At 39.4% G+C, this 22,489-nt stretch overlaps 1 protein-coding gene across 9 annotated transcripts in view; it reads right to left on the reverse strand.

Moving 5' to 3' along the window:
* BTBD7 (BTB domain containing 7) overlaps positions 1 to 22,489 on the reverse strand; it is a 111,281-nt gene that overhangs the window by 26,213 nt on the left and 62,579 nt on the right. The window contains exon 5 of one of the 9 annotated variants that reach the window (XM_077910413.1): positions 10,846 to 10,968. The exons of the other annotated variants lie outside the window; for them this stretch is intronic. Coding sequence (XP_077766539.1) covers positions 10,865 to 10,968 — 104 coding nt within the window. The 3' untranslated portion in view covers positions 10,846 to 10,864. Of the gene's footprint in view, positions 1 to 10,845; positions 10,969 to 22,489 lie in introns of those variants that run through there. 9 annotated transcript variants of the gene reach the window in all.

Here is a 22,489-nt window from a genome sequence, read left to right on the forward strand (position 1 = left end):
TTTTCAAAGAAGTGAGATGTGATAAGAAAAAGTGGGCTTTGCAATCAACAGATCGAAATCCCACCTTGGCCTCTCAGAAGCAAAGTCATTTGCTTAAATCCTTAGCCTCTTTGAGCCTGAAGTGTTCTCATTTGTAAAGCTAAGTTTATACTCCTAAATCAGGGTTGTTATGAGATTTAAATGAGATGGTACCCTTGACATTCTTCATTTGTTCAAACATTCTGCAGTACCTACTTGCCAAGCACTATGAATACACTCTTTTTACTGCACACTTTCCTGGGTGATATTATCTCGCCCACATGGCCTTAATTCCCAAAGCATTCTCATGACTTGTAAGTCTGTATTACAGTTCTGGGGTGCCTCGCCATGTCGGAGGAGCATGCAACTCTTGATCTTGGGTTGTGAGTTCAAGCTCTACAAAAAAGTTTACATACAGTTCCAACCCAGAGCTCTCTCCTGACTCCCAGACTCAGTCCAACTTCCCATTGGAGTGTTCCATGGGGATGTTCTGCAGACCTCTTAAAGGCAAATCAATTCGTTTCCTCTGAGAAACCTAGTATCCCCCTCTGACTTCTTACCCCTGCTTCCTCCCAAAGCCAGCAATCTTAGTACTATTAGTGATTCCTTCTCTTGAAGCCCACATCCAATCACCATCATATGCTTTTCATTCTATTCTTAAATACATCCCCTCAAAAAAAAAAAAAAAATACATCCCCTCCACTGAAACTCTACCACCTCCCCATTTCAGAATCTGATACTTTCTAAACCCTGCATCACTGAAATAGCCTCAAAAAGTTCCCATCTTTCTCCCTTCCAATCTGTTCTCCATACTGTTGCCAGATGATCTTTTAAAATGTAAATTAGATTATATATGTAACAAATTATTCAATAGCTTGCAAATAACTTCAAGATAAAATCCAAACTACATATTCTTGATAGTCTGGTCATTGCCAACTTTTCCAGCCCCATTCCTGTTCATAGCAATCATTCATCACTTAGCATTTCCTAGAGTTCCAACAAACTGTCTCACCTCCAGGCCTTTGCATATGTTGTTCCATTTTTCTGAAATGCTCTTAATTCTCTTTATTAACTCATCCACTTTTTTTAGACTTAGCTTAGATGTTGCCTCTTTCAAAACCCTATCTTGATCTTGTTCCCCAAAAGCTGAGGTCAGGTGTTCCTCCTACCTAAAAAAAAGCAGCCCTATTTCTCTATATATACAATAGCATTAAATTCTCATAGTATTTTATATTTCTGTAATATTTATCTGAATCCTCTACCAGACTAAGAGCTCTTTTGGGGTGGAGGCCCCCCACCTTGTCATTCTACAATGCCGGACATCTAGTAGCTAATCAATTAAAAACAAACATAATAGGGGGTCCCTGGGTGGCTCAGCAGTTGAGCGTCTGCCTCTGGCTCAGGGCGTGATCCTGGAGTCCCGGGATCAAGTCCCACATCAGGCTTCCTGCATGGAGCCTGCTTCTCCCTCTGCCTATGTCTCTGCCTCTCTGTCTTTCATGAATAAATAAATAAAATCTTTAAAAACAAACATAATAGCTAATACTTTTGAAACTTACTATGTGCCAAGTCTATACTTAACTTAGAATATTTAATTTCTGCACTCCTATTCAAAGAAGGTAGTTTTATTATTCCCATTTTACAGATGAGAAAACTAAGATTCACAAAGATTAATATACTTGCTCAAAGTCGTACAGCTAGGAAGAAGACAAGTTGTACTTAACTAAACATAGCCTTCCCCTCCTGCCAAAAAATTTCCCTCTTTTTTATGTCTCTAAGCTTAGGTCTTACCTGGATTAATGCTCCTTAGAACTTTTTCATTTATAACCACTCTTCTTATAAGCAGAAAAGCATCTTATAAATACCAAACATGGTGACATTAACTCACAAATGTGAAAGGAAGGCAATTAGGCAAAAAATTGGAATGCTGAAAGGTATGTTTTACTTTCATTTTTTTAAAGATTTTATTTATTTATTCAAGAGAGATACAGAGAGAGAGGCAGAGACACAAGCAAAGGGAGAAGCAGGCTCCCTGTAGGGAGCCTGATGTGGGACTCGATCCCAGGACCCTGGGATCACGACCTGAGCCAAAGGCAGAAGCTCAACCACGGAGTCACCCAGGTGTCCCTGAAAGGTATATTTTAAAAAGAAATTTATCTAATATCGTCAAATATAATATTTTCATATTACAGTAAAGGATTTCAATTAGTGGTAATTTGCACTTTGTCACGGTTATCAATACTGGAATGAAAATGTAAATATAGCAACAAGGCCAAAGGGGTGCTGGCAGAGAAAGGCCAGTAAGAAAGATGCAAAAAGGCTTCATGCAATGTCATTTCCTTGATAAATTTTGGACCAGTCTCGTTGGTCCAGAAACATTACCAGCACACTATCGAAGGTGGCTGACAAAGTCATACTAACCCAAACCCCACAAGACCAATGTATAAATCAAAAGGTCCACTTATGTGCAGTGCAACTATTTATTTAGTTCACTTCTAGTGAGCAGAATGCCATGTTTCAAACTATCTTGGGTCAAGAAATATTTGTTATTGCTTGCTTTTTTTTAAGTTTCTAATCTGTCATGGACCAATACTTTAGTGGAAACCAGTAAAAATGCTGCTTGAATACTGTGGCGATGTCAAATTGCCAAAAAGTTTCTATATGCTTACTCTCAGTAACTGTACTTCCCTCACTACAGACATACTTTGAGAAGCACTGCTCTGGCTAGACTTCCTTCTCTTTCTCTATGCCAGTTTCAGGATATATGAAGGTTAAGTTTATTTCCTCCCATTTGGTACTAATAAACTCTCAGAAGGACCTCTTTTTCCCTCTTCTGGTTTCTTATAGAGTTTACTGACTCCATAGATAAAACAGTATCTGTATTTCTTTAAAGACAACTAAATACACAATCAGAATGACTACTTTTTTTTATTTTTTAAATAGGCTCCATGCCCAGTGTGCAGCCCAATGCAGGCCCCGAACTCACAACCCTGAAATCAAGACCTGAGCTGAGACCACGAGTTGGATGTTTAACCCTGACAGGGCCGCCGAGGCACCCTACTTTTTCTTTTTCTTTTTTTTTTTAAACTAGAAATAGGGCAACCCTGTCAGGACCCCTCTCACTCCTGAGAGCTTTCTCTGTATCTTTACTTAATAAACTTCTGTCCCTTTACTCACACACACAAAAATAAATAAATAAAAATAAAAATAAACTAGAAATATAGTGCTTAAGACTATTATCCAAATACGGCACAACACTGTACATATTCACCAACACCAGTCCTCCGATTCAACCCCTACCCATGTGCAGAGTACACATCCCCAGCCCAAGACTTTGGGACTGGCCATGAGATCTGCTTTGACCAATGAAACGTTAGTGGATATGATGTGAAAAAAAGCTTCAAAAATACTTTTGGGAACTGGGCTTGCCCTCTTGCCTTCTCCACCACCATGGTAAGAAGATACTGTGTGTGGCTAGCTTGTTGATCCTAGGAGAAAAATAAGCAGTAGCAGAAACAGAGCCAGCCAGCTCTGCTAAACCACAGTGGCAATCAGGATAACCCCAGATGCTACAAACTTAAATTTGTAATTTTAGCTGACCTGGAGATTTGTAGGAAATACATGTTCATGTCATATACCACTGAGATTCCCCAGTTGTTTGTTACATAGCAGTGATTGACTAATACACCACATACATTTTTAGATGAACTCAAAAGCCTTTACCAGTTTCCTTGTAACAGAAAAATTCATCTGTAGGCAAGACATTGAATGGCTCAAAGGTGCTCATGCATTCTGCTCAGGTAGTAGATTTTCAATGATGCAGTTGTGAGATTGGCAGATGAAATATGAAGTTAACGTTTCATGATTTTTTTTTTGCTTCTGTGAAAACTACATTTTACAGATCCACTGCTTACTTGATTAATCCCTTCTTCTATTTTTTTTTACCAGAATATTTTCTTTCTGATACTTAATGTTGGCAAAAATGCCTCTTTTTAAAAATGTGAGCTAAACACTATGAATGATCAAGGCAGAGATATGAAGTACAACGTATTAATTTGACATTTAGTAATACAAATGATTGTTCATTTAGTAATACAAATGCTGCATGTTGAATAGGACCATTTTCTGTTTTTACTATTAACATTTTCCCCCCTTTATGTTCCTCTGATGACTATAAAATAAGCTTCAATATATACAGATTTCCTGAAAACAGTCAGGATTTGTCTTTTTTGCCACTCTCATACTCTCTCCACCAGCACTAGTGGGAAACTTTTTCACTAACTCAGGTCTATCAGGAAACATGTAATCAGCTTCTAGATTCAGAGTTTCATATTGGGGCTGAGGTAGGAAGAGGAAGAACATAGGCAAGGGGAAAGAAGTGAAGGGAACAGTGGAGGGTGATCACAGCTTGCTAAGCAACACACACTGTATAATAAGTTTAGAGGAAGGCTGGTCTTACAGCAGGCATGGTGGCTCTTCAGTGGCCTGTTAGAAATAGAAGACTTCAAGTGCAAGCAGGCTTGAGAAAAAAGTTTCTTTAATTCTTTCCAACTAACCTGTATGGAACTGATTCCAGTTCCCAAGGAAATGGAATCATGAAATGAGAGGGAACGGAGGACAGTGTAAAGAGCTTATAGGCTTTGAATTCGGGCAGTTATCTTACTAACTCTTGACTCTCCCTTAGAGTCCTGTGCAGGATCAGAGCACACCCTCTGTGAGTCTCATTTCCTCATACAGAGGATGAAATAATCCCATCAGAGTTCTAAGGATTATGTTAAATAACATCAGGGAGCCCGTGTGTCCATCGACACTACCGTTCTAGGCTAGAAATCTTCAATCAGCTTGCCAACTCCACCTCCTTTGACATATAGATAGAACTAGTCGATGCGTCCTACTGATTCTTCCTTCAAGATGCTCTTTGATTAGCCTCTTTATTTTCCATCCCCAGGAATGCAACCTCTGTCCAAATCCTTAGTACTTCACACATCAAACACTGAGAAGCTTCCTGCTGTCTACCTCCCTCAGTCTTCCAATCCATACAGAGCACACGGCAGAAAGGTTTTCCACCATCATCCCTGCATCTTCTCTATTTTAAACAGGCAACCAGAATTCCAGAGCCAAGGCAGAAAATGAGAGTCAGACATGTAAGAATTAGAAGACAAGTCAATCTGTGCTGCAGTGTTTTTAACTGCCAGTCCTTGGACTCTGCAACTTGTGAGTGCTGATTGGATAAATATTCCTCTCTGCTACTCCTCAGGAGGACCATTCTAAAGATTTTACAGAGCTCCTCAGAGCATCCTGGCAGGGTTAAAACCCTGGTGTCTCCAGCGGCAACCAGCCCAAGACCTTTCTCTCCTCCTCTATCTCATTCTCTCTAAGCCTACACTCCTGTACAAGGGCTTACTTAGCAGATAAGCTCATGCAAGCAAGCCTTTGTTTTAGGCAGCCTCAGCAGAGCTTGTGGGGCAATGGGAAGAGATACCCATACATGAGAGGAACAGAAGAGGCCCTAGAAAACAAGATTCTCCAGTGAGATTGTGGAACTAGCTCACTCACTGAAGAAACAGCAAAAAGGACTCCGATTGCTAATGGTAAGGGGGTGGAGGGGGGGGGGGTAAGTGACTCCTGCATGCAGCAGCATCACAATACTATGGATTCCCCTAAGTGAAGTATTAGTTTAGTAGTAGAGGAGGCACTTGAATGGAATGGGAACATTAGGAATTATAGGGACCTGAAATTGGTTGGCTTTAGCTAATTGCTTATCAAGTCGAGAAAAAAGGAAACAGGCTCCGGTTAGCCACCCCTCAATATAGGCATTCTGTCAAAGTCAGAAGACTTCTAGGTTGGTGTTTAAAACAATCCTTATTCCCTGCAGGTGCAGAACAGACTGTCAAAACTCAGGCTCCAGATTTAATTTTAAAGATATCAGACCTACAAAGACTTGAATGTAAAGCCTTGACAAATCTATGATCAAATCTGGATCTGCATACAAATAGTTGGTGACAGAAATCTGGAATGGGGCTATTTGGATAGAAGAGCGAGGAATGTGAAACCCCAAGATTTGGTGAACTTTCTAGATTGGGAAACACAGCTCTCCTCATTCTTTGTAGAGGACAGTAGCCTCCTCCTGTCAGGAGACCCAACAGGTACCTGCAAAGACAGTGCTTGCCCTCTTCAAGGTCTGCCTCTGCCTCTGCTCACTAGCTCCAAACCAATAATCAGGATCTGATCACTCATGATCACAGTCTGAACAAGAAAGTACAGTCTCTGTTCTGGGAGGAAAGACTACACACACCCAAGAATTGCAAGACCTAGTGATATGTACTGGCAGGGTCTCTAAGACCTTTTGTGGGAGTGACTCTTGAGGGTGCTGGACAAGGGTGCTACTAGGTCTGTGGCAATACAACAAGAGCAGGAAGGTATTTGTCTGGAATCCAAGGGATTCACCAGGGCATCTTGTGTTGCTTCTCTGCCCAGTGATAACAGAGACTGAGCCACTATAGCAACCATGGATAAAGCAACTAAGAGCTTAGACACCTCTGGGATGAAAATCTGGGTTACCCTACCTGGCAGGCCACCCAGATCTGTTGAAATATTTGGCAAAGGATAATGAAAATCTAGGTTGGGGGATAGAAGAGGGAGATTGTGGTAATTTGTACTGTTCCAACTTGCTTAAGCCTAGAACCGCTTCCTACAATCTCCATTCCTACAGGGTTCCAAGCAAGGTTGGTCAAAAGAGAAATGTGTGAAACTGGGAGGGCAGAAGCAGCCAGTCACCATAACTAGATGTGGTGACAGGCAGTCACAGAGGCATCTGTGGATGCTAGCTTATCCTTGCTTTCCCTTGTTCCAAGTCTAGTTCTCCCTCCCACTTGCAGCCCTGGTGACAACACTGACCCCAGGCCACCACCAGATGCTTGGCTGAAGAGCCACAAACCAAAGAGCCACTCTCTCCCCTCCCCTGAACAGCCTCCTGTCAGTGGCTCAGTGTGCCTGGCTTCTCAGGGTGACTGGCTGGTAGCTCCTCTGCATTCTACTACTCTCCCATTCACATCTTCCCTTCCCTAGCTACCCCCACCCCCTGCCGTGTGTGAGGCTCAATTCCTAAAAGAATTCCCCTATACCATAAGTCATAGTTGTTCTGCTTCCCTAACTGAACTCAGCGATAGAGGTTGTTTTTATTTTTTTAAAGATTTTATTCATTCATGAGAGACGCATAGAGAGAGGCAGAGACATAGGCAGAGGGAGAAGCAGGCTCCCTGCGGGACTCAATCCCAGGACTCTGGGATCACGACCTGAGCCAAAGGCAGATGTTCAACCACTGAGCCACCTAGGCATCCCTGTTTCATTTCGTTTTTGTTTTTTTTTTTTTTTTAATTTAAAGATTTTATTTATTTATTTGAGAGAGAATGAGCTGGGAGAGGGGCAGAGGGACAGGGAAAAGCAGGAAGCCTAATGTGGGGCTTGATCCCAGGACTCAGATTATGACCCAAGCTGAAGGCAGCTGCTTAACCAACTGAGCCACCCAGGCACCCAAATGATAAAGTTTTGATGAAAATATCAATTATAGTCTCCAGTCAGCTGCAGCAGTGGGGACTGTGGCTAATTGCACCATCTTTCCTGAACTGAGTCTTTTGTAGAGGTGTGGCTGGTAATCACCTTGAAGGCTCTGTGATGAACTGGATCTAAATTATTGTTTTCTCCTCATTAATTTAAATCACATCAAATTGTTGATATTAAACCATTTTGACCTATGAAAATAACCTCAGATGATTAAATAATGTATTAATTTTCCACTGGTATGTAACAAATTACCACAACAGGTTAAAACAACTCATCTCCTGTTTTCTGTGGGTCAGGAATCTGGGCACAGGTCACACGGGCCCTCAGGGTCTCATCAGGCTGCAATCAGGTGTCAACTGGACTTGCCTTCTCATCTGAAGAACTGGGGAAGAATTTGTTTCCAAGCTCATTCAGGTTGACAGAAATCCTTTCCTTGTGCCCGCAGAAGGGCCCAGCATCCTGTGGCTGTGGGAGGGGGTGGTTCACACACAGCTCCTAGAGACTTCCTGAACTTCCTGTCCTGTGGTCTGCTCAACAACAGATAGCTTACTTCTTTAAAGCCGGCAAGGGAAGTCTCTAGAGCAAGTGTACTTTTAAGATGGAGTCTTCTCTAATGTAATGTAATTACGGGAATGACATCCCACCTCTGCCATACTGCACTGGTTAGAAATAAGACAGAAGCTGTGCTTACACTAAAGCAGAAGGGACTGCATGAAGGGTATAAATACCAGAAGATGGGGATCATTAGGCGTCACCTTAGGGTCTCCTTGTCACAGTAAGTTTATGACCATTCCAGTAATACTGCTTCTGACATACCGGACAATCCTAATCATTTTAATCTGTCTTGAGTGTTCCTTTCTTTGATCTACTTCAGGTCTTTTCTCAGATCATATCTAATTTTACCACTTCTCTGAATAGGAGTAAGAAAAACTTCTATCAATATTTTAGGCAAAGGTGCATTATAATTTGGCCAAAAAAAGAAAAAAGAAAAAGAGAGAGAGAGAGGCACTAACTGATAAGGGAGTCAAGAATACTCAATGGGGAAAAAACTGTTCGTTCAATAAATGGCACTGGGAAAACGAGATTTCCATATGCAAAGTCAAACTGGACTCTGTCTTACACCCCTCACAAAAACTAACTCAAAATGGATTAAGGACTTAAATGTAAGACCTGAAACATTAAACTCCTAGAAGAAAGATTAGGACTAAAGCTCCTTAATATGGGTCTTGGTAATGATTTTTTGGATAGGATACCTAATGCACAAGCAACAACAAAAAAAATAAACAAGTGGGACTGCATCAAACTAAAAAGCTTCTGCCTAGCCAAAGAAACATTTGGTAAGATTAAAATACAGAATGAGAGAAAATATTTGCAAACCATGTATCAGATAGGGTGTTAATATCCAAAGCATATAAGGAACTCCTACAACTCAAAAGCAAGCAATCTGATTAAAAAGCAGGCACAAGACTTGAATATTTTCCAAAGAAGACCTACAGATGGCCAAAAGTGCATGAAAAGGTGCCCAGCGTAACTCATCATCAGGAAAATGCAAATCAAAACCACGGTATACCACCTCACACTTGTCAGAATGGCTGTTAGCAAAAAACAAGAGATAACAAAAGCCAGCAAGGATGTAGAAACCTGGGTGCCCTGTTGGTGGGAAAACAAACTGGTACAGCCATGACAGACAGAGTATGGAGGTTCCTCACAAAATTAAAAACAGAATTACCGTATGATTCAGCAGTCTTACTTCTAGGTATGTATTCTGAGGATGATGAAATCACTACTTCAAAGAGATGTCTGCACTCCATTGTTCACTGCAGCATTATTAAAGATAGTCAAGATGTAGAAACAAATGAATGGCTGAAGTATGGTATATATACAATGGAATATTATTCAGCTATAAAAAAGAAGGAAATCCTGCTACTTGGAACAACATGGATGAACCCTAGAATATCATGCTAAGTGAAATAAGAAAGACAAATACTGTATGACCTCATTTACCTGTGGAATCTAAAAACGTCAAACTCACAGAGAGAGAACAGAACGGTGGTTTCCAGGGGCTGAGGGATGAAGAAATGGGGAGAGCCTTGTCAAAGGGTACAGACTTTCAGTTATATGATGAATAAGGCCCAGAGTGCTAATGTGCAGCATGGCGACTATAGTTAATATTGTACTGTATACTTGAAAGTTGCTTTGAGAGTACAGCTCCAGCATTCTCACCACCACCACTGCAAAATGTTAACTGTGTGATGGAAAGGAAGCATCAACCAACCTTACCAGTGGTGAACATTTCACTATATATATGTATAGTGAAATGTGTGTGTGTGTGTATATATACACACACACACGTATCAAATCATTACACTGTGCACGTTAAACTTAACACAATGCTATATGCCAATTACATCTCATTGAAGGGGGGGAGGGAGAAAAACAAAAAGAAATCTAGATTAAAATCTTATTTTCAAGGGCACCAGGGTGGCTTAGTTGGTTAAGCATCTGCCTGCAGCTCAGGTCATGATCCTGGAGTCTCAGGACTGAGCCCCACGTTGGGCTCTGTGCTCAGCGGGGAGCCTGCTTCTTCCTCTCCCTCTGCCCTTTCCCACTTGTGGTCTCTCTCTCTCTCATGGTCTCTCAAATAGTAAATAAAATCTTTAAAAAAATTATTTTCAGTGCAAAAAAAAGAGGAAAAGTAAGTTGAATTTTTCTGGGTTTTATTTCTCATACTTTTTTGGCTAGTGTTCAGAATTCATTGTTCCTGTTGGTAGATACCAAAAATATCCTCTAAACATAAAATAGAGGCAGAGTCTTAAAGTGTAATATATTTATTTACACAGAAGGATATCTTCCAAGTTTCTATCTCTTTTAATAGTGTTACAAGTTCCTTGCAATCGTTAAATGCCAGAGGGCATTAGTAATATTATAGATCTATTCCAAATATCTTATGTTTTCTTTCAATATATTTTAAAAGTTATATACTTAGACTACCTCTGGATTGTCAGTGCCAATATAAAATCAATCACTGACCACAGAATCCAAGCATATATTGGGAAGGAAATGAGAAGGTTCTCTGTTTTGAGAACATTACTCCCTTTTCTTTCTTTCTTTTTTTAAGATTTTATTTATGCATAGAGACAGAGAGAGAGAGAGGCAGAGACACTGGCAGAGGGAGAAGCAGGCTCCATACAGGAAGCCTGACGTGGGACTCAATCCCGGGTCCCCAGGATCACACACCAGGCCACAGGCGACGCTAAACTGCTGCGCCACTGGGGCTGCCCCACTACTCCTCTTCCGATGGGAAAGAGGCAATCACAGATTCATGTTGCTTGTGTATGAAAATGTATCCGGAGCGCTTGAATTCTTTACTCTGATTCTTTTGCCAAGCTGTGTGAAAAGAAAGGACAGAGAGGAAGATAGGAAACAGGTTACTGTAGTAACTTGGTACATAAAGGAAGAGGCTAAAGGAAGAGGCTAACAGAAAGATTTCTCGAAGACATAAAAGGAAAAAGACAAGACTAAGAACTCTTGATACCTATTTGAATATATATTTATATTGTTTTAATGTTTACTTCATAAATTAATATTTGATATGGTATGTTCAATATTTAGGCTTAAGTGTTTTTTGGGATAAGTGAAAACAGCACGATGAAAGGGATGTCAGTTCTCTAAACACAGACACCCTACTTAAGCTTCTGCTATACTAGAAGCAGGGGGATTGAGTTCTGGAAGAGGACACCCAAACTCCTTGAAACTGAACACACATTCTGAGGTCATCTGACTAGAGATGTGGCATACTAACAGTCAGACTGACCAGAGACTCGACCCCAATTCCCGTTACTGTGCGATGTATGAAATTTCATCTGTTTCCTCATCTGAAAAAATGTTCCCTACTCCTCAAAAATCTCTTACTGTAATTAAGTTTCCTTGAGTACCATTATACTGGTATATTCTAATTCAGAAGCAAGCACAGGATCTGTGGGGACTTGGAGAGGGTAGGAGGAGAGGAGAGCAACTCAAAGATAATAAAGGGAACAGAGGGGATCCCCTGGGTGGCTCAGCCGTTTAGTGCCACCTTTGGTCCAGGGCCTGATCCTGGGGTCCCGGGATCAAGTCCCACATCGGACTCCCTGCATGGAGCCTGCTTCTCCCTCTGCCTGTGTCTCTGCCTTTCTCTCTCCCTGTGTCTCTCATGAATAAATAAATAAAATATTATAAATACATAAATACATACATACATATATACATACATACATAAATAAATGGAACCAAAATGCTGATGACCTGAAAGTACTGTTTACTTTCCACTCACACGTCACTTATTCAAATGTTAAATAAAAACAATTCTAGAGGCACCTGGGTGGCTCAGTTGGTTAAGTGTCCGACTTGATTTTGGCTCAGGTCATGATCTCAGGGTGCTATGCTAGGATCAAGCCCCATGTCTGGCTCCGCGCTCAGTGCAGTCTACTTGTCCCTTCCCTTCCCTCTGCTTGCACATTCTCTCTCTCTCTCTAAAATAAATAAAATCTTAAACATTCTAGTAGTCTCAGAACTGTGAAAAACTCAGAGGTTCACATACCTTTAACTAAAAAACAAAACCCACCCATCTATACCTATAGTTTACCATCCTTAAACCATTTTCCCACTGTGACACAATAGTAAGTTAGTATCCTTAATTCTGTTACAATAGGAAAACTCCAAAGGTTTTGGGATAGAGCCATGTTGATTTTCAGAAAACTTTTTGGTATTTACTGGTTAGTTATCTCTTAAATATAATTGTGTCTCCCTTCCAAACAATGTACATCACAGATGATCTCTTCTCATGGAGACCATTCTCTCTCTTCCCCCATGATGGGAATAAGTAAGCCCTGCAGTTCAAAAGACCAGGATTCAAGTTTTGGACTTCACATTTTCTAGCTGAAACCCCAGGTAACAATACATTCAAGCATCTGTTTACCTATAAAATGGAGAGAATACTTAGCACAGACAATGTGAGTTAGGAGCCTAGCAACAGTGCCTGGCAAAAAGCAGGTGCCCAAAAATTCTACTAAATAAATTAATAAATATAGCAAGAAACCTTAAAAACGAATTAGTAGTTTTTGATGAGTAATTTATAGACTGTATCTGCTTAAAGGATGTATGTATTTTAAAAAAATCCCACTATTTCTGGAACATTTCTCATGGTGTCTACATGTTGATTACCGTCTCAGCCAGAGATCTTTCAGAAAATGCACATGTAATCAGGCCATATTACTTGCTGTGCTCAGGATAAAGCCCAATGGCTCCACATGGTATATATACCAAGCTCTCTAATGCACAGCCCTACTGGTCTCTGGATCTTCGTTTCTCATCACACTTCTATTATCTCTGCCCCCCATCCCAACCCAAAGTGCCTGGCTCTTATTTATCTCTGGGCCTTTCTACCTGTTTTCCTTCTGCCTAACCTTTATCTCCAATCTTTAACTCCCATTCATTCTCCAGGTTTCAGCTTCTCTGGGAAGCTCCTGATATGGTTTCCCTTCCCTAAATTGAGGTCTGAGGCTCATCTTCCTGTGTGCTCCCCTACTACCTAGAGCATTGCTCTACACTTAATACTGTAACTGCCTATTGGTACTTAGCACTAGACGATCTTACTCATTACTTCAATCTCAGGTTCTGGCATACAGTAAGTACTAAATGGATAAAGTATAGGAGTGACAGAGCTAATTCTATAAAAAGGTCTATTTGAATCAACAGGTTATTTTCTTCATTCTCCTCTATAACATCCCATTTTCACCTTTATTTGCTGAAGATTCATGCAGCTACCATTCTCTCAGGTTTATAGACCTATTATCAGATTTATAACACTATATCCATCCATTTCTATTTAACTTAGTATCTCTAAAAATTTGACATCAAAACTTGTTTTAGAAGGAGGGGCTCCTACCAATGAAGACTTTAGATACTTAATATTTTTACTGCTTACATTTATATACAAAAAAACTATCAATCTGAAAGTTAAGATGATGCATTAGAGTAACAAGTTATTTAATCATAGGTTAGTTTAGAAATTCTTCTGAACCTCTTACAATTAGATACCAGCTTAAATATCAATAGGTTTAGAGAACCAATGTGATGCCCGTGTATCTTCTAAAAATATCTGAGTGAATCAGTCTCAAAATTCAGCATTGTTCTTCAATATAAGTTTCCATTAGGAAGAAACACAGACACTGGAAACAGTATTAAAACCAACCCATTTTGGAAAAGGTCTAATGCCATTATGGTTGAAGAGGAATATGGTTAGAAACAAAGATGTGTAAGTGTGCAAACTGTTTTTGGGTTTTTGGCACAACTTTCAGATGTGTGGATATTTCACCTTCAAGTGCCATGACATGTAAAGCATATACAAGAAGTTTTATAGCCATGTTAATGGTACAAGGTATATAAAGTACAAGGTATATAAAAATGTTATAGTGAAGAGAACCAAAACAGAGCTCAAAGTCTTTTAATAAATCAAAGTCATTCCCTTCGTAGAGATATATTTAGTGAGGCTAGCCCATGTTAATTTGTAATAGAAACTGGTTTTTTTTTTCACCTAAATATATGAAAAAATAGTTGGAGGCAAAACTTTTTGGTCAGTTACATACACTCCAAACTCAGACTCAGTCTTTAGGAGGTATTTATAGGGTGATACTATTTGTTAGCAGTATTTTTCACTGGAAAGAGACAAAAAGGTTCTTAAACACCTTTTGCATTTGTATTATCTCAATATCTAAACATTAGTATATCTTATATTTTTAGAAACAAAACATTAAAATAACCACACACATCGATATAATTTTTGCAAAGCTAGGTGTGAAAAAGGCAAGACAATAATAAGTATAGTGTGGTGCTATTTATGCTACAACAGAACAAGTTATGCATGTGAAATACACACACACATTCATATACATATAAAGTAGATGTGATCAGTAGAAGTAGCCTTGGGGAAGAAACAACGTAAGTATTTGTTTCCACATCTCTATGATGGGAAGAACGATGGGAGCTATCATATGAGTTACTGTAAAGATTAAGTGGGGTATTCCACACAGTAATAGCTAAATAAGGTCATTATTAATCTATCTTAATTCTTGGAGTAACTTCTAGTTACTTCCAAAAACAGAAGGAGACAAACACCTGTGTCTGGTCAAAGTCCCTTCTATCCTAGACTTTTCAGGAGATAAGTGTAATATTTGGTGTTAAGGCAGAAACTTCCAACTCTGTATCTCAATACTGAGTTTGAAAAGCCAGGATATCTGTATAATGCTGAGGTTCTTCCATCTATCATTTTCCTTCCTTGATCATTAATGCCTTCCTCCAAATAACCTGCAGCTTGGATTGCCTTAGTTTGTTGTACTCCTTGGCAATAGAAGGTATAAGAGTAGTCAAAATTTGACTAAGGCAGAATCAGAAAAACAAAAATAAGTTGGGTCTTCAGGAAAAGGCCACAATTAGGCCACTTCTCTTAGGGTTTCAAAGAGAAAAAGGGACCATAATCAAATCAAAGTGGAATGGGAATTTATACCAAATAGCCTACTACCATGGGAAAGCTCTATGGGGCCATTTTTTATGGTTTTGTTTTGCCATCCAACGTTGAATGTTCTCTGCAATTGTAATCCTATGTATCACTGTTTAAATCAAGTCTGAATTTGGTAATTTTTTAGACTTTGGAAACTTGGAACCATGCTATCAGATGATGTGTCAATTCTTAACTTTAGAAATTGTTTGCCAAAGAATTAACGTAATTCAGTTAAAAAAAAAAAGATTTATTTGAGAGTGAGAGAGAGCGTGAATACAAGTGGAGGGGAGATGGGGAGGGAGAAGCAGACTCTCTACTAAGCAGGAGCTGACCATGGCGGATCCCCGGACCCCAAGATCATGACCTGAGTCAAAGGCAGATGCTTAACAGACTGAGCTACCCAGGTACCCTGTAAATTCAGTTTTAAAAACATTTGTTAAGCCCCTCCCAGCTGCAAGTCAGGCATAGTGCTTGACGCCCACACTTCTATGAAGAGAAAGGAACAAAATCAAGTTGAGGAACCCAGGAGAATTTATATGGTGAGTATGTAGCAGAACCAGGTTTGGAGCACAGATCTAACCCCAGGCTTCGTATTTATAAAATACCATTAAGTTTGGATACCGTTCTTTATCTCTGAACCTGAGCAAATCTCCAAATTCCATGGGGCTGTTGTGAAGACGAAATAAAAAGACATATATGGGGTGCCCATCATGAAGCTAGTTTGAATGTTAGTGACATTCAAACATGGCTCCTTTTAATTCTCTTCTCCCTGGTATTGCATCTTGTATAGTAATGGTGTTCAAAAAATGCTAATCTGAAATCAAGTTTCTCTCTACTTCAGAATACACTGCAGATGCTTTCTGCTATCTTCATGGTGTCTAGAGTTCCATATACTCTTCAAATAATAAATGCTCAGCTCTTTCTTGTCCCTATGTTGTTCAGTTTTGTGTTCATATCCATAATGACCTGAATATAACATTTCATCTTTTGTCTGATTATGTTAATGTCTATACATTTCTAATTAAATCTCTCAGATCTTAACTATAACCAACATATGCTTTGTGCTGGGGAATAAAATCAAATCAAACCAAGCAAGTCTTTCTGTTTTATCATTTTCCTTGACTGTGGCATCCTTGGGATTTTAGTATGACAGAGAAAAGATTTTGCTTATTGTTGAGAAAACCTCCTAATTGTCCTTATATTAAACTTTATGGCTTCAAAAGATTAATAATAGCCTTGACTGGCTTCCAAGAATATGTTAAATTCAACTATTACATATCAATAGACAATAAAATAAAGAGTTGATAAGATTTTATTTGAAATTTTTAAATATTTATTTATTCATGAGAGGGGGGGGGGGGGCAGAGGGAGAAGCAGGCTCCATGCAGGGAACCTGATGTGGGACTCAATCTTGGGACTCCAGGATCATGCCCTGAGCTGAAGGCAGGCGCTGAACTGCTGAGCCACCCAGGGATCCCCCTTTATTTGAAATTTAACTTAAAATTGAGTTCAGGGCAGCCCGAGTGGCTCAGCGGTTTGGCGCCGCCTTCAGCCCAGGGCCTGATCCTGGAGACCAGGGATCGAGTCCCTCATCAGGCTCCCTGCATGGAGCCTGCTTCTCCCTCTGCCTGTGTCTCTGCTTCTCTCTCTCTGTCTCCTGAATAAATAAATAAAATCTTTAATAAAAAAAAAATTGAGTTCAATGGTACAGAATTACATACCATTTAGATCACTTCTAAACTTATTTTTAAAAATAAGGCTTCATATCTCCAAGATGGAAATGCAACTTATACAGTTAAATGTTTATTACGCACACCCCCTTTTAAAAAGAAAAAGTCATTCAGTTTTCCTAAGTATTAAGATAACTCAAAATATGTAACTCATTGAGTTCTAACACTGGAACTAATAACAGTGTATGTTAATTAAATTTAATTTAAATAAAACATTTTAAAAAATGTAACGGAGAGTCTAAGAGAGCAAAGCACTGTGCTAGGTTCTTGGGGTGATTCAGGATGATGAGGATTTTGACCTTGTCATTAGGGAATATATAATACACTAACTGACAGAGGAAATGAGACAGGTACATTGGTAATTACAAAATAAGTTATATGTAAGAACCTAAAAGAAAAGTAAAAGTAGTTTGCAGGAAGTGGAAAATGCTTTTAACTTGGAATACTAAGACAAAACAAAAGGAAGTAGCATGTAAATTTCGTCTTTAAGAGTAAGGTAGAACTGGGACATTTAGTGGTCAAAGGCAAAGATATTCTAAGACAAAAGCAAAGTGTGAGCAGAGGGTCAGAGGTGAAGAGTTTATAGTCTATATGAAAAATGGTTTAAATTCTAAAATAAAAAATGCAATATATTATTACACTTTAGAGCTCACCCATAATTTTGAGTAAAGACTTTCTTAAGTGCTAAGTGTCATTATGACTAGAGATGTATAATTTGAGAGTTGTTTGAATTATCATTCCTGAAACTGAGATTAATTCATCTATGTTGTATAGTTAACTGAAATCTTCACTTAGTATTCTGATCTGTTGATAATGGTCTTTAACTTAGCTCCATTATTCTCTAGAAAGCATATTCAGACTAATTTGCTGAAAAGGAAACAATTACAGACAGAAGCAAAATGAACTGCCAAGTCAACTGAACTGAAACAGAAGATGAGTGTCAACACAAGGACAATGGAGAGGATGGGAAGAGGGACGAAGGGCTTAGTGAGTCTGGACAGTTAGTCTTTACTACTTTGCATTTGTTTCAAGTCACACACACTCTTGAAATCTGACCAAGTTGCTAGGGGAAAAATTAGGTCACTCACTGCTTTCAGTTGTTTCTGTTAGATTTTTTTAATTCAATAAAATATAATCACATGCACTATGACTAAAAATATGGGCAATGCATTAGAGTCTACTTTAGAACTAATGTTATATATAATTTTCATATTCCAAAGACTGAAAAGTACACATTTGATCAAGATGAAAAAATAAAATCTGCAGTTTAAAGTATACTACTGTAAAGTGTCCTAAATTGGAATATACATGTAGATACTGATGCTAATTCTGGGCTGTTTTGTTCTGAGGTCAATAATATTTATGACAAGGTAACAGAAGTTTTTTTTTTTTTTTTTTAAGATTTTATTTTTTTGAGAGAAAGAGACAGGGAGAGAGCAAGAGCACGAGGGGGGTAGGGCAGAGGGAGAAGCAGACATGGGACCTGATCCCAGGAGATCACGACCTGAGCTGCAGGCAGACACTTAACTGACTGAGCCACCGAGGCGCCTGGAAACATAAGTTCATATGGTAGGCCCAAGAGTTGTTAAAATTCGTAAGAAAACCTGTAGTTCTCCTAAAGAGTGGATTTTTACTAAAAAAATTAGAAGTCAGGGATGCCTGGGTGGCTCAGTGGTTTAGCGCCTGCCTTTGGCCCAGGGCATGATCCTGGAGTCCTGGGATCAAGTCCCAAATTGGGCTCATTGCATAGAGCCTGCTTCTCCCTCTGCCTGTGTCTCTTATGAATAAATAAATTAAGTCTTTAAAAAAAAATTAGGAATCAGTATATATTCTCATCATGGTACTCACATTTTCAGAGGTGTTTTTTACACAGTATAGTGCATGCTAAAATCATTATGAAAGTCAGTACTCAAAACACCTGGTCCTTCTTTTGAGGCTTTTCCAATCTAGCCATCTATTTTGGAATTTTATACACTGGTCTTTTTAATATAGGTACTGTTTTCAACCAGGCTTTCAAGCTGCAACTGCAGAAAACAACTCTAGCTGGCTTAAACAGAAAAGGAGTTTATCTGAAAGGATACTGTTAGCCCACAGTTGCTGAGAAAGTGAAGACCAGACTCAGAAAACAACAAAGAGCAGAGAAAGGCTGTAAGGTGAGGCTTACGTCAGGAAAAGAGCTTATCCTGGGTCCCTGGCCACACAGTTCCTGCTCGGTGTACAGATGGTGGATGCTGTCAGTGGAATCACTGCCACTGACCTCTCTCCTTTCCCACTAGATGTTGCTGCTTCCACCCTGCTTACAGAAAGAGTTCTCTACAGTCCCTGCTTTCCTGTCCTATCAGTTCCTAACTCAAAAAGAGGCTGAGAAACCAAGTATGTAACCTTTTGAGTTTTTATGCTGGGGGTTGGGCTCTGCCATCCAAAAAGACCTGTACAGTGAGGAATTTCTCAAAACTAGGAAGGTTGTAATGCTGATAGCCAAAAAAGTCAAATAACTGATACAAGAACACTCATCTATTCAGGAGAGAATGGCCTACTCAATACAAAGCCCTCTGTTCTCTGGTTAAGTGTTCTGAAGCAGTCTGGGTGGTGACCTACTCAGGCCCCTGCCCCTCTCCCTGTCCCCCCTCCCCCTGTTTTTAAAACCTCTTAGCTGGGCCCACATTTGCCTCAAGTATTCCTGCCCAAGTGGTTCAGCACAAACCAGGCTCATGGCTGAGACTCTTGAATTGATGCTTCAATCACTAGTCTGCTATTTCATTCTTACAACTAGGTCACAGTGGCTTCCCACCTTCAGCCCTGGAAAATGGTTCTCATATTGCTCCCCTCTCTCAAAATGCCCACATTTCTGGGGTTGGGGTCAGAGGGGCTGGTATGAGTCACAACCTTATCATTCATAATCTCAAGAAAAGGCTAGTTATTCATCTCTGTGCCCCACCATACTCAGGTTGTCAGGGCAACCAAATGAGAAAGTAAAAGCCCTTTGTAACCTAAAATGATAAGCATGATCTTATTAGTTAACATTATTGATACATATGACAAATCCCCCAGTTCTTTAGGATTAAGGCCTATTCTATCTAGTTCTCTCTGGTTCTTCTGAGCACAGATGTCATTCATATCTTTATTGTATTAAAAATTATAATCAAAGCAGTATATGCTCATAATCTAAAAAGTACTGTAGCTAGTAGTAACAAAAAACTTATTCTAAAAACAAAACTCTCTCCTCTCTCTTTTCTACTCCCAGTCCTGCTCCTCAGAGGCAACTACTCTCAATTCTTAGTTGTTTCTTCTGGTATTCACCACTCTGTATTATAATTTTTATTAAATCAATATTCAGTGTCCTTATTTAAATACTGATTACTGCTGAGCCAAGCAGTGTACCAGAATCATATTTTCTTCCATGTGTAATTTTAAATTTTTCTCAGTTTTAATTTTTTTCTTTTCCCATTTGCTTCATTTTCTTAACTCTATTGTTAATTCTTTATAAAAGTATCATAAGATAAATGAAATCTCTTTCAATGCCCCTTGTCATTTAATGTTTCTGGAGTCTTTGGCCCTCCTGGTCTAGTCTAGACATGATGCCTACTACACCTATTATACAGCGAATACTAAGATTTCCCTTTCTTATTTTCTGTGTTTGATGCCATTTCCTGGATCTCAGATTTCATCAATTAGTGGAACACATCCTTAGTAACTTCCTCAGTAGGGCAGCAGGGGAGATCAGTTCTTTGAGGCAAGACTGAAAAAAATGCCTTTATCTAGCCTTACACTTGACTGACAGTTTGGCTAAATAGAATTTTGCGTTGAAAATAATTTTCTACCGGCTTTTTAAAGGCACTATGCCACTGTACTAGAGTGTTTTAGCTGGTGCTATTGAAAAGTTCAATACTATTTGGAGTCCTGTTTCTTTGTATGGAATCTAATTTTTTCCTTTCTGCAACATTTTAGAATCTTCTCTTTTTCCCTATGGCTCCCTAGGGGAAGGGATAAGCTCCTCCCCTCCCCTACCCTCCCCTCCCCTCCCCTCCTCTCCTCTCCTCTTCTCCTTTCTCTCTTCCTCTCTTTCTCTCTTTCTTTCTTTCTAGTAGAAGTCCAGCACGGAGCCCAACACATGGCTTGAACTCACAACCCCAAGAGCAAGATTCAGGCTGAGATCAAGAGTTGGAGGCTTAGCTGATTGAGCTACCCAGGCGCCCCAGGATGAAGCTTTTAATAAATTCCTTTAGCTTTAACAGTATTTCTTACATTACTCCTTAGATACTGCTGCTCTTCCATTTTCTCTGGTGTGTTTCTAAGACCACCATTTGTTAAATTGTTATATCTTCTGGACCAATACTATACTTTGCTGTCCATCTCTGTTGTTTTACTTTACAGATTTCTTCAATTATATCTTTCAATTCTTCTATTTTTCATTTCTGCTACCTTATTTCCAAGAGCTCCTGTCTTTACTCTTACAGCATCCTACTTATATCTCATTGATGCAACAGCTCTCTAACTTAAGGGCATTTCTGCTTCTGCTGAAGTTCTCTTCTGCTTTCTTCAAGGTTTCTGCTAACACTTTGTTCTTTTTGTTCTGACCTCTGTCTCAATTTGGAAGCTTTTTTCAAAAGTCCAGTGAGCCTTAGATGGGTTTTCATATCTAAGAATGAAGCACTCAACTACTGTGTGGAAGCTCTGTTGCAAAAGCAGGACTGCTGACTATGGTTTTCTCTGTAGAAAAACTGGAAGGCAAACTGGTTTTGTCACCATGTAACTCCTGAGCATAAACTTCTTCATGGAACTCCACCATATCAGTCTCCACCAGTCTATATACCCTTGGGCTGTTCACTATTTCTAAAGTTTCAATTTTTTATCTTGTATCTGCCTGGCATGAACGAGAGCAGAGGAAGAGGAAAGATTTTGCCATTTACTTTGTAAGTTTTCACATAAATTCAGATTTTAACCTTGTGCTTTACCCCACACCTCCACTCTCCTTCTTTGTAGCTATTTCCAGATTTGAAATCTCTCTAGTTCAATTTCTTTAGAAAATAAATCTCAAGGTTTCTTGTGTTTGGTTGCTATGGGCAGGGTTGGGGGGAAGGGGAGCAGTGGTAGAGAAGGGAATTAAAGGGGCAGGTTAGGATTTGCCACCTTGCACACGTGATACTGATGGAGGGACAGACAGGCTATTGAAACAAAATGGAAAAAGTAGTGACCCATACATACTGGGGAACTTTAAAAAAAAGCACACAACAGAGGAGAATATGGATTGTTAAATAGAGGGTATTCAGAAAACCAGCTCACTATACGGGGAAAACAAAATCTCATTCCTTTCTGACACCACCTATAAAGGTGAATTCCAGAGTGGAGGAAGGGGTTGATCCAGTCAGTATTCAGACTTATCAAATCTCTCTTTTCAGTTAATTTGCTTCACTTATTCCTTCTTTCCAGTGTACTAAGTACTGTGAACTGCCTCTCTTATCCTCAGTGGTTCCCTCTATAGGCTCTAGAGTTCTCCTCTGTGTTAAGCCAGTGATAAGTCCTTATCTACTTTCTGGCTTCTAAAAATTTCAGTATTTCTCCACTGTTGTTTTCTTCTTGGATATGTTTGTCCTTAAGGGTTTATATTTACTTTAGTTCTTTACTATACCATTAGGGCTTT

Source organism: Canis aureus, chromosome 9 (assembly GCF_053574225.1).
Source record: "Canis aureus isolate CA01 chromosome 9, VMU_Caureus_v.1.0, whole genome shotgun sequence".
NCBI lineage: Eukaryota > Metazoa > Chordata > Mammalia > Carnivora > Canidae > Canis > Canis aureus.